The sequence below is a fragment of the Desmodus rotundus genome, chromosome 9 (genome assembly GCF_022682495.2).
Source record: "Desmodus rotundus isolate HL8 chromosome 9, HLdesRot8A.1, whole genome shotgun sequence".
Taxonomy (NCBI): Eukaryota; Metazoa; Chordata; class Mammalia; order Chiroptera; family Phyllostomidae; genus Desmodus; species Desmodus rotundus.
The window spans coordinates 26,882,831-26,895,724 of NC_071395.1; the positions used below are offsets into that span (position 1 = coordinate 26,882,831).

General features: G+C 37.0%; 1 protein-coding gene across 2 annotated transcripts in view; it reads left to right on the forward strand.

The window, feature by feature from the left end:
• Window positions 1-12,894, forward strand: part of PDGFC (platelet derived growth factor C) — a 164,045-nt gene that overhangs the window by 86,867 nt on the left and 64,284 nt on the right. For both annotated transcript variants that reach the window (XM_024569253.4, XM_071219165.1), the window contains one exon: window positions 1,611-1,806. In XM_024569253.4, the coding sequence (XP_024425021.1) occupies window positions 1,611-1,806 (196 nt within the window). The remainder of the gene's footprint in view (window positions 1-1,610; window positions 1,807-12,894) is intronic.

Genomic DNA, 12,894 nt, shown 5'->3' on the forward strand with positions numbered 1-12,894 from the left:
TATTAATTTTATTTAATAGTAAATTATTATTATTTTCTTAACAACATGTCATTATAGGAAAAAAACATCTAACTTGATAGATTTTCTCTCTTCTTAGGAAATATACTGGTGCTAACTTATGTGCATAAAGAGTTATTTATCATTTCACATGTTAATGTAGCTGACAGCAGTATCGATATCATCCAGTAAGAGGGAACATATTTCTGTGGGGTCTAGTGACTGCTGAGGACAAGTTTAGGAACACATTTAGGCACTTAAAGCATATTTTACTAATATGATGGCATTCCCTATAATGTGCACTGGATATATTCAAAAGGCATTATATTTGTCTCTACCTTGTCTTCCTAATTATGTTACAAAACATAAAATAATAATTACCAAACTGATTGCTGAAATAGCTGTTTAAGAGAATTAAAAAACTGCTTTAAGAACCATAAATAAACTTGTTAAAATTATGTCAGGTATTTTAACCATTAAAAAGTTATTCTTTAACCTCAATAACATGACCCTTCTAATACATGACCCTTGATATTGTCTTTTAAATTCAAGAAGTTTCTTGGAGTAATATTCTTAAATTACACTTCATTAGGGTGCAGTGATGTATTTTCACTAAAACAAATACTGAATGAGAAGTTGCTGCTATTATTGTAATGACTGCTGGAGAACGCAGGCAAAAAGAAATGACTTGCCATCCAAACAGCTTTGTGCCCAAAGGAAGATGTATTTGTTTTCTAGTGGTTATGCAAGAAGTTACCGTAAATTAACAGTTTAAATTGCACTTTATTTATTCTTAGCTCCATAGGTCAGAAATCTGGGCACTGTGTGACTAGGTTCTTGCTCAGAGATTTACACGGCTGAAATCAAGATGTCAGCCAGATTCGATTCTTTCTAGAGGCTGTCGAGAAGAGTCTGCCTCCAAGTTCCTTCAGGTTCCCTTGAGGCTGTAGGAGTGAAGTCCCATTTCCTTGCTAGCGGTCAGCATTAGACTGCCCTTGGCTCATGCAGGCTTCCCACATCCCCTGGCAGGTGGCCTCCTCCACCCTCAAAGCCAGCAACAGAGAATCTCCCTCCTTTTGAATCTCTCTCACTTTGAATTTCTCTGACTTTAGGAGGCGCCCAGCTTCCCTTAGGGGTTAACTGTATTACATTAGGCTCAGAGAGATAATCTAGGTTCCAATGAACTGAAAGTTATCTAACCTAATCACGATTAGAGATGTCAATCATAATTTGTATTTTTAAAACTAGAGTTTTATCAAGTTTCCTTTTGTTCTGATGTGCCTCACATTTGATAAGGTCTTGGAGATTACAGTGTAAACTTTATTGTGATTTTAGTAATCCAAATGAATTGGATGTTTGAAGTTTAGTAATTAGATTTTAAGAGACTAACTTCTTTGAAGAATAAATATAAACACAGGTTTTTTATTCAATAGTGTTGAATAATCTTTTTTTTCTGGGTAAATTCTGAAAAGAATGGTACTTAATTTATATTGTGTAATGCATATCCAACACTTTTTGGGGGTAAAAAGTGGATGATTAAAAAGCATTTTGAAACCTATACTTTTTGAAATGTCTGTTCTAAATATAAGTTTATGCCCATGTTTTTGTTTTAGGAGTACAAGATCCTCAGCATGAGAGAGTTATCACTGTGTCTACTAACGGAAGTATTCACAGCCCAAAGTTTCCTCATACTTATCCAAGAAATATGGTCTTGGTGTGGAGATTAGTAGCAGCAGAGGAAAATGTATGGATACAACTTACATTTGATGAAAGATTTGGGCTTGAAGAACCAGAAGATGACATATGCAAGTAAGTTATCATCCTTGAAATTCCAACAGATTGTAACAACTGTTACAGTCTTTCAAGGTGCTTCACTTTGATGATGTAATTTTAAATGGCATCTTTTGTTCTGCTATGTTTTTTCTGGTGATCCAAGAAATTTACAACCTTACTTAAGCTATGTTTCATTTAAAATTACAAGACACATACATATCATATGCAGTCATTAGTTTCTATGTACTCTTAAAATAATGTAAGGTAATTTATGGTAAAATATATATAGAGAGAATAAAGCTATTTAAAATAAGGAATAGAGCCCTGGGTGGTGTGGCTTAGTGGATTGAATGCTGGCCTGAGAACCAAGGGGTTGCCAGTTTGATTCCATGTCAGGGCACATGCCTGGGTTGTGGACCAGACCCCCAGCTGGGTGTGCAAGAGGCAAGCACACATAGAGGTTTCTCTCCCTCTCTCCCTTTTCCTTTTCTCTAAAAATAAATAAATAAAATCTTAAAAAAAATAAGGAATAGAGAATAAAAAGCCAAGTTTTACTTCTTATACATGTTACCATTAGTGCTAAAAATTTTACATTTGAGCTCCCTGATAGCCAAATCAATAAAATAAATAAGCTATTGAAAGAAAAATCAGCAGCTATGAGTATATGTTACCCATAGTATCCAGTATTCATAAGTCCACATATGGATACACACACACATAGGACTAAGAGGTTCAAATATTTCATTACACACACAAAAATGCAATTCTGAAAGTGGATTAGAAACTTAGGCTAACATCGTGTTTTGACTGGTAGAAATTTATCATTATTCTCCTAGAAGCATTCATGAACCAGAGTCAGCTGGAGTATTTCATCCACGCAAAAGACCACCTACTGTATGTCATACAAATATTACTCTTTAAATCCTGTGTGAATACACTTGTCAGGGTTGGGTGGTCTTATTGAAGATTTTTCACTTCAGTGGCATTTGTATATCAGAAAAATATTTTACTTGAGCTTCTTTGTGGGGTTCTTTATTTTTTCTTTGATATACAAGTTAAAAGAGAATTTTCATTTCATGGTAGATTACAGATAAATATTTCAATACAGATGAAATAAACTTTGTACTTGCTGTCATCACAATTTGTATCTTTAACATTTACATGGTTAGATTTTTTCACATTTCTTCATTCTGCAACTACGCATTTCATATTTTCTTACCTCTCTAATCTTTGAGAACAGAAGCTGTCCTAGCTATCTGTAGAGACACAGGGAAGTAAAGCAGCTGTCCTAGATATCATTCATATTTTATACCTAAACCAACGCTAAAACCCATTTCCCTACCACCCATATTGGGTAGTTTTTCACATTGCTGTACGAGTGTCCTGCACCTCTTGTTTCTTTTCATATATAGGATTTCATAATGGTATCAAAATTTGTGAAAGGTTTAAAATTTTGTCCTACTTGCAAAGTAGCAAGTTAGCCTACCAATTTCATGGTTGCTGATAGAAGACAGGAGACTCCTGGGTCAGAGACAAAGGACCATATTACAACAATAGCAGTAGCCTGGGTATTAACACTTTCTTGTGCCTCTTTCTCTAGTTCCAATTTCCACAGGTCAATGCTAAGAGAGCTACATGTTACCTGCACACCTAGTGGGCTGTGTTATGTGATGAGTAGTGTTATACGTGTATGTATGTACATAGTTATGTGTGTATGTATATAATGTGTACATTGTATGTCAGTGCTTTGATCCCCAGTAAGGGCACATGCCTAGGTCCAGGGCCAGGTCCCCCGTGGTGGGTGCACAAGAGGCTACCTCACATTGACATTTTGCTCCCTCTCTTTCTCCTTCCCTTGCCCTGTGTCTAAAAATATATAGATAAAATCTTTAAAAACATAAAAATAAAATAAAATAATGCCCCTTCTTCACAAAAACAACTGTGTATAGTATAACCAGTCTAATTAGAAAAGAAAATTAATAATTTCTAGAAATGCTAAATATGCTAAATGAAATGAAGAGATATTTTGCTATGTAGAATTTAAAGTGGTCAAAAATTATTAGTTTTTTTAATTAGAAAATTGTTTTGACATTTTCTTCTCTTCCTGCTGTTTATAACAGAAGTAATGGGGCCTTGGTATCTGTTCATTTTTTACTCTTCCATTGAACAACTCTTCTAGAGCATGAGCACTGTGGTAGGTAAGGGGCTGACAGCAGGGAGTAGGAAAGGGCTCAGGCCTTCGTGCAGATCAGTCTGGGTAGAGAGGCAGACAGACCAGTAAACAGGCAAATAAAATAAAATCCCCCCCCCACCCCAGGGTATGATGAATATGGAGCTCAGTTAATTGCTGGAGCTGGTTATATTTAGACAGCTTTGTTGACCATTTTCTAGTTCATACCCTAACCATATATCTTGTCAGTAGCAGTCTGTAAATAATTGCTATTAATTTATTTTGGAGAATTTGGGTGGATAAAATTATTCTGCCAAGCAGACCTCAGAAATGCAAATATTCATTGTCTTGGCAGGGGTGTCCAACCCGTGTTTTGTGGGCTGCATGTGGCCCAGGATGGCTGTGAATGTGGCCCAACACAAAATCGTAAATTTACTTAAAATCTTTTTTTTTTTTTTTGCTCATCAGTTTTCATTAGTGTTTGCGTGTTTAGTGTACAGCCCAAGACAACTCTTTTTCTTCCAGTGTCCCCCAGAGATGCCAAAGGTTGGACACCCCTTCTAGAAAGAGCTTTCAAGGATAGTATAAGTTTCTTGCATCAGGTTTACAATGCCGGTATAGGCTGTGGATGATACAAGGAAACAACTGTTTTATGAAAACTATTTCAGATGGTCCTTAGTTGTTTGACCAAACAACTGAAATAAAGGAAGACAATATCGTTTCCTCAGCTGATAATGACCTTGGAGACCCACAAGTGCATCATAAAAATTTATTTTCCAAGAACTGAGTGAAAGAAAAGGTACCACCAGTGGCTGATTGGCGTCTGCGATTAGATTTTGGCCATGAGGGAACCAAAGCGGTCACATGAAACCCTTTCCTTACATATTAGTTCTCAGCCTGAGTCTGCAGAACTGGGCCTGAGAATAAGCAAGTGGGTGCTGGACTTTAATTCAGAATTTTGGTCCTGTTCAGGATGGCGAGAAAAAGATAGGTTAAGCAAAAAGCATCAGTACCTTCTTAAGGTAGACCGTGGAGCCTTGCTGTAAGACCAGGTAAGAAGGTGCACCTGGTGTGATGGATAGTGACATGGTCACTTTCTGTGGTATGCTTACCTCAACCACTGGCAAGGAGAGGGGGAACCACATTGGCCTTGGGATTCAATATTTATCCCCCAAACATTTTAAGGCTCCATCTGTATGGAAGCACATGCAGGTTGGTTACGTAAATAAATCACTTCCGTTTTCAGGAAGAAGGGGAGGGTGCATTGTAGCAGTGAAGGTTAACAGCAGTGTCTGCTACAGTGCTCTGTTATAGCTAGAAGTGATGTAAGTATTAAAGCACAGAAAGATTGGTTATAATTCAGGAAGTATGGGACTCCAATGTGTGTTAGGCCTCAAAGAACAGGGAAGAGTTTAGTAGCTAACTACCATCTAATGGATTCTCAGTATAAGCTAGTTAAAATAAAGTAATAGGTGGAGTAAAGAGGAATAAGCTCTCCAGACAGTTAGACTACAGTGGGGTAAGCAGGGAATAATTTTCAAACGATGACTTTCCCTGGAGCATGAAGTGCCTCGGAGGTGTGATAAGGGGTACAGCTATACCGGCGGACTGGATCAAATTTGAATACTAAGCTGATTGATTTGGACTTCCTTTCTTATGCTGTGAGAAGCTAACTCTTTCAAGAAAAAATTGGCTAAGGGTTTTGCTTCTGCAGAACAGGTTCACGTACTGGGTCGTATTTTTTAGGAAGAAACTACTGAGAGAAGCATGCAGGATAGGTTGGAGGAGAGTTTGAAGGCAGTTGGAATATTTGGGGGAATTTTATTATTTCTAAAACACAAAATTTTACAGGTAAACATTTTTTAGACATACTTTCCCTAACTAATTATTTTGTGATTGATCCAATAACAAGAAAACATATTGCCCTTTTATCATTACCATGTCGTTGTTAATACTCTGTGTGTCTGTGTGTGTGATGTGGGTGGATGGGGGGTTGTGTGAAAAAACCTATAGATATTCCAGTATTTTTTTTAATTTCAAAGTGATATTCTCTTTTGCTCCAAGGGACAAATTATGCAAAAACCAAAATGACCAGTTGTTCAACATTTCTGACATTAGAAATATTTCTATTAGTTAACCCAAGGAATAACTTAGAATGTTAAATGGCCATTATGTTGTAGAGAACAGATGACCTTCCTCTTTTCTCTGAAGGTTAGCCAGGGTTTACATGAGCTTTCAGAAGAGCAGATGATCCAGCCCAATATTGCACCAAGTCTAGGACTATTACTCTGCTGCTCCAGCTGTGCCTTAACAAGATATTTTCCTCATAGGTAGTGGCATAAATTGAAAGACAGTGGGATTTCTACAAGGAAGTGTAACTTTAAGACCCTTTATTTCAAAATTAGCCAGTGACTGTAACAAGCTTAAAAAGAAAATGTTTGGATTATGTTACTAAAATTTTCAGAAGTAGTCTCTATCCAGGTTTTGAATGATGCCATCAAATTTCTGTTGCTTTTTCTCTACCTGTATAGATGTACTTATATGTGGTTGACTTCATCCTCAATCCTTCTCTCTTCATAAAATGGCAGAGAAAGACACAGAAATGCCAAGATTTTAGCACTTGCAATCTTTGAAGGAGAAAGGAACTTTTCCCGTGAAAGTTCTTGAAAGAGTTTTAATTGTCCTGTTTTGAACTAAGTATCCATCCCTGGGCCAGCTACCACACGGGTGGGAGGTATGATCTGTATTATTGTTCTTGTTAAGATGTGGGTCACATGCCCATGGTGAAGCCCAGTGATGAATTGTGATTGGTGGAGAAATTGTCCCTAAAAGCAAAATTATTTTTTTCTACCAGAAAGAGGAAGAGGTGCTGATGGTAGAAAAAATAACAATCTCCACTATTGGTGATAAGGACCAAAAGGAGTTCAAGTGCAGCTTTCAAATTCACACTTACTGGTTTTTTTCTACCTGCACTTCTGGACACAGAATAAAATTCTCTTTAGAGTGAAGATTCTACCAGTGCCCTTTTCAGCAACTCTTGAGTAGAGTCAGCTCAATGGCATAATGTACAGTTTTGTTATCCTTTGCCTTCTGTAGCAATCACTTTTGTAATGTAAAAAAAAAAAAGAAGAAAGAAAAGAAAAGAAAATCTTCCCAAGAGGGCTTAAAATAAAGGGTGGGGATCTGACCAAATCTGAGATCAAGCGACTCTGCCCTTGGCTAATGAGATGTTTTGGTTTTATGTTTTGAAATGTTCAAAATACACATTTCAAGTAGAGAAAGAATGTATCCTGGAACTCCCAAAACTCATGTCTGGTTCACCCAGTGTTTGTCTTCTCATGAAGACTTGACCTTTTTTCTTGCATCTTATTCTCCCCTCTCCCACCCCCAATCTTGCCCTCTCTTGTTTGCCTTTCTTTTCCCACCTTCCCTGTTTGGTTATTGCCCAGAGATAACTTTCCCACTTTGATTGAAAAAGAGTTTCACAGTTTGTACTTTTTGGGGATCTGGGGAATACTGGGATGCCATTCTTCAGTCATGCCTTTACTGTCTGTTTTTGCCTTGCCCCACTGGGGTAGTGATGAAGTCTTTTCCGTAGGTTTTCCAATTGGCATAATTGTTGAAACAAATTCTAGGGTCAAAGAAATACCCATACTACTAGCTAGCTAGTTATCTATTTATACCACTTTACCAAAAAGGAAAAAAACAGGCAAGAGTAACAAAGCACTAATTAATAATAAAAGACATAAATGCACAAATTTTACATTTACTGTAATAATTCTGCATCAGTCTTTCTTTTATCAGCTTCCGTGTTTTATGCAGTTATATCTCCAATGTTATGTTAGTAGTATTTTGCTATATGAGCTTTCAAATAATATACTCTCTGCAATTCACTTGGCATTGAATCTTGGAGAGCTAGGCTCTGTTCAGATCCTAGCTCTTTTTATGGACCAGCCTTCTTGTAAAGAAGTCAGTCTTTATTTTAAATAGGTTACCTCCTCTGGCATTTATAATGCAGGAAGATGCTGACTTAGGATTTATTTCTAAGTGATGGTGAAATTGTTTTTAGTTATTATTTGATTGCCCCTCTAAGCATTTTGCCAGAATTACTAAAAAAAAATCTAAATTTTACAAAAGGATTATTGTTTTGCTATGTAATGAACAAAGGTTAAATTAATATAGTTAACAAAACTCTTCCAAGTTAAGCTTAAAATATTTGATTACATCTGGTTCACATGTGAAGGTACAGAACGGCCATTAAGGGCCATCTTGCCTGCTTCCTTGGCAATGCTGTTTATACATATGAACATGCATATGGCATGAAACATATCTCCTATTCCATGCTTACTGTGGGTAAAGTAGCATAACTGAGTCCCAGCTGGCTGATTCTGTGAAACTAGACACAATTATTGTCATTCAGTAAAGCATAAAGAAAACAAACAAACAGACAGAGAATAAAGGATTTCTCGTAGAAATCAAGGAGAAAGTTCTTTTACTGGATTAAAGTATTTAAAGAAAAATGGTATGAAAATGACTTCACTTCAGACTTGACATTTCATTAAGTCCAATCAAGAGAACTATATCTTAATTTATGGCAGTGCTTTAAGGCAAGGGTTTATAGTAGCTATGACTTGCCTACAGATTAGTTGAAACTGAATGTTGGTTATGATGGATGCTTACATAAGGCATTTCATGGCTCAAGAGCCATTGGCAAGACCTCTGTGTGTTCACAGATATTCACTCAGAGGTGGGCAACGAGTAACTACAGATGGGTAACTACAGGTATCCCCCAGTGTTTCAAAAGTCTGTGTTGCCCCACTTGCTTTTATGAAAGACCTTCATTAGTACCTGTTTTTGCTAACTGAAAGAAATCTGAAGAGGATTTCTGCTTTCATGAAAAAGGCAAAAAGCAAAAATAGTGTTTACCATCTGTTTTTCACCAAGTGTTATAGAGGCAGCACGCAAACCAAGCAGCTGTGGCAAACCTCCAAGCTCCTTCCCTGGAAACTACACTCAGCATCTCAGCCTTAAGCCGCTGTAGCTTTCAACTGTGTCTGTGGGCGTCTGTGCTTTATCTCAATTTATTTTTGTGCATCCATTAGCAAGATGTGTCCCAAGGTATCGAAAAAGCCTAAGAAAACTCCTAAGGGTGTTAGGCGAATTAAGAGTTTCCATCGTGGTGAACAAAATAAAGACATTGTGTAATACTGAATTTGGGGCCTAGGAACGCTTGAACATTTTTCCATATAAATTAATGGTAATTGTTTCTTTGCTTTATGCAATTTCAACTTCCATTAGGTTTCATGGCAACCCTCTACTTTCAGATAGTGAGGGGAACCAGGGCTAATTTGGGAAATGAAAATTTTCAATTGTGCTATGCTCCAGGTACCATACTGATCAGATTTTTGTTAAGACGAATTGGCAACTTAATTATGTGAAAGAGTTTAATTTACTAAGAATACTGGCTTGGAATGCCTAACAAGTTTCAGATTTACTTCTGTCATTTACTACTAGCTGTATGGCCTTGGTGTAATTACTTAGCTTGCTTTACCATTATATGCGTAAAATATAAAATAATGGGGGCATTTGGTTCTAGGTGAAGATTTAAGTCTCTTAACACCGAACAGTTTGTGTCCTTCCTGCGGCCCGTAGGCGGCGTGCAGCCCCACACAAAATCGTAAACTTACTTAAAACATTATGAGATTTTTTTGTGGTTACATGTTGCAATATTTTTAATGTGTGGCCCAAGAAACTCTTCTTCCAGTGTGGCCCCAGGATGCCAAAAGTTTGGACACCCTTGGCTAACATTTGTTTTGCCTTCATCCAAACAGAGAATATTTTTATAAAAGTTCTTTGAAAAAATACTAAGGTTTCAGATACTATAACTTTACTATTTCTTAGAAAAAAAATCACTTCACATTTCCTAAACTGTTGATATAAAAATGATCCTTTGGATTAAAATCCCTTTTTAATTTGACATTAGTTTTAAATGATACCCTTTTAAAATTTTGATAGGCTCCAAATTGTAATCAGTTCAATAAAAGCAATTTTCTGGAAATGCTACTACTATACCACAGTCTTGTCATTCTCCCAGCACCCCACACCTCCTCTGAGTGAGTAATGTCACATATTACCTGTGTCTCACTTGGCCACATTCCTTTCCATTTTTGAGCTTTAAGTACCTTCTTCCTTTAAATTAAGTTTAATATGGCAAAAATGTCACTGCTTGGAAATCCATCAGCTGCTCAGCTGTTTTTTGTTTTTTCTTTTTTTGTCATTTTCAAACTGTTCACTGCGTGACTCAAAACCATGAAGAATTCCTAAATGTAATGGGGTCGAGTCAACTTTTTGAGTCCATGTGCTGCTGGCAATACATTTTGAAACTTTATTTCCCAAAGACACTTTTTCCACAAAAAAGTTATTTCTCAGAGCTGTTTCAAGCACTTGGAAAATGTCTGAATGAATTTCCAAATCTCAAGTACACTCTCCTCCCCATGTGCTGAGCGACACAGACCTTCTCCCCACACGGCAGCTGATTTAACCCCCTGCTCCTTTCTCCCCAGAAACCACACGCACTAACTTCAGAAACATCATCTGCTTCTTGACCTTTCTATCTGCAGCTCTCCATCTCAGTCCCTCGGTTTGAACAAGCGAGCTAGTTCATGGTATCAAAATATTTGTGTAAATGGAACCAGTCATAATTTATTGCTTCTGAAATTATTTCATGGGATTGTGGTAGCCACTGTTTTTGCTGAGGCATTGGGGTTAATCTTAGTGGAAATGAGGCCTGCACCATATGTCATCCTAGCATATTTTGAGGGGGAAAAATCTCTCTGATCAGTTTACCCACTGTATACCTGGATTAAGAACTTCCAAAACACTGACTGTTAATAGTAGGGCACCACGCTGCAAATTGTGGTTTTTCTCTTTTGAGCTTTGCAAAATACAGTTAGTTCTTTATATAGCTCAATACTTTTAATATAAAGAATTTCTTAGAAGATAAAAAGGAAGTTTCAAAATCTATTCAGTTTTCCAAGTAGCATGAAAAGAAAGGGAAGGAAAAAATAGAGAAAGAAAGAGAGAACAGAAGGAAGGAGGGAGGAAGGAAGGAAGAGGGGGAAAGAAAATGACCTCTGAATGTTGCAGGCTATTTGCAGACTGCATTAGTTTTCTTTGTTTATTTTTTTTAATTGATTGATTTTTAGAGAGAGATGGGGGTAGGGTTAGAGAGAGAGGCATTGATTTGTTCCTACTCTCATTTATACATTCATTGGTTGATTCTTGTTTGTACTCTGAGCTGGGATTGAACCCGCAATCTTGGTATATTGGGACAATGTTCCCACCAACTGAGCTACCTGGCCAGGGCAGTATTGCTTTTCTGATGCCCCCAAGTTGCTGAGGGCCTGGGTACAGAACCCAAGCAGAGAGGTGCCATTTGTTGAGGACCTCCTATTTGCCAAACCCTGAGCCAGTTAGTTACCCTCATGAACTCTAACCTTCCAGCAATCCTTCACAGTAGATACTATCTCTATTTTACAGGAGAATAAAGGCTAAAAGAGAATATGAAAATCGTTCAAATATACAGAGTGGTAAATGGTAGAGATGGTATTCACACCTTTGCTCTCTAAGATATAATGTTATATAAGAATCCAATTCTCACTATCTCTATTAGCTGTTAGATTATTTGCTAGGCAAGAAAAACATCATTATCTGTCTTTCCTGTTCATCCTAAAACTAAATAAAAACAATATCTTGTAGAAGAGTGTAAATCATTAAGTGATAAAGTCATGATCACTTGAACAATTTCCTTTCTATTTGATGATTTTGATAATGAAGTAGTTACTGGTTTACAGTACATAATCCCATCCCCAAACTGTTTGCTAATGATAGGATTTTGTGGTCATCAGATCTTTTACAATTAGTGGAAAGTTCAAGTTTAATTGTGCTCTGGTTTACTATGCTCTGGTTAGATGATGTGAATTTATGCTCCTATAATTAGCTAGTTAATATGTATTTATTGAATACCCATCAAAGGTAATGAGGCCTGAGCAACAGAGCAGAAGTATTAACACAATCCTGGCCTTCAGGGAACATCTGAACCAGCCAGAGATGCCAATGCTGGAAAGAAACAGGATAATGTGAAATTAAATGCTAAATTGTGAATAATAGAATATGTTCACAAAGTATAGAAATCTGAACAAAAGTGAACAGCTTCATAGGAGGTCATTAACAGAATGTCTGCCAAGAGATGTCAAAAGTTAATACTTACCTCCATGAAATTGCCACTAGAACGTGGCCTTTAGCTGAGACAACTCAGACTCTGAATCGAATGGCACATTGAACCATGATCAGTTCTCAGCAACAGGCTTATATGAACCCAACTCTCAATGTGCCAACTTATGACCCGGAATTACATATATTCAGTGAACATGAAAGATCGAATGTCCAAGGTTCTGAGTTGACAGAAAAGAAAAAAAATACTATTGATAGTCTCGCATGCCACCTACGTGTCAGTGAATGTTTTATGAAAATGGCATGATGAAATAAGGGCTGTTTTTAAGGTGAAAGGCCTCGCAGTGGTATAGAGCAAAGGTGCGTGGAGGGTGGAGGAGACAGAGTGTGGGTTAGAGAGACTTTCGTGGAGGCTATTGGAATAATCTGGATTTCTGTATGCAGAGAAGAAATAACACACAAAAAGTTTGAAATAAACAAGAATAAGTGAATAAACAATTTGTGAGGTGGACTGTGTGTGATGAAGAAGAGAACACTTCATAGTTCGTTAATCTGCTGTTTAAGAAAGCAGGTAGGAAGAATTAGAAAACTCATCTTCTGTCCTGCTTGTTTCTTCCTTGGAAAAGGTACAATGTTTAGTCAAAGCAAATGGTTGGTAATAAAAATAAGTTTGCGTTTACTAGAGAATATATAGTGAATTTTACTTTTCTAACTTTTATTCA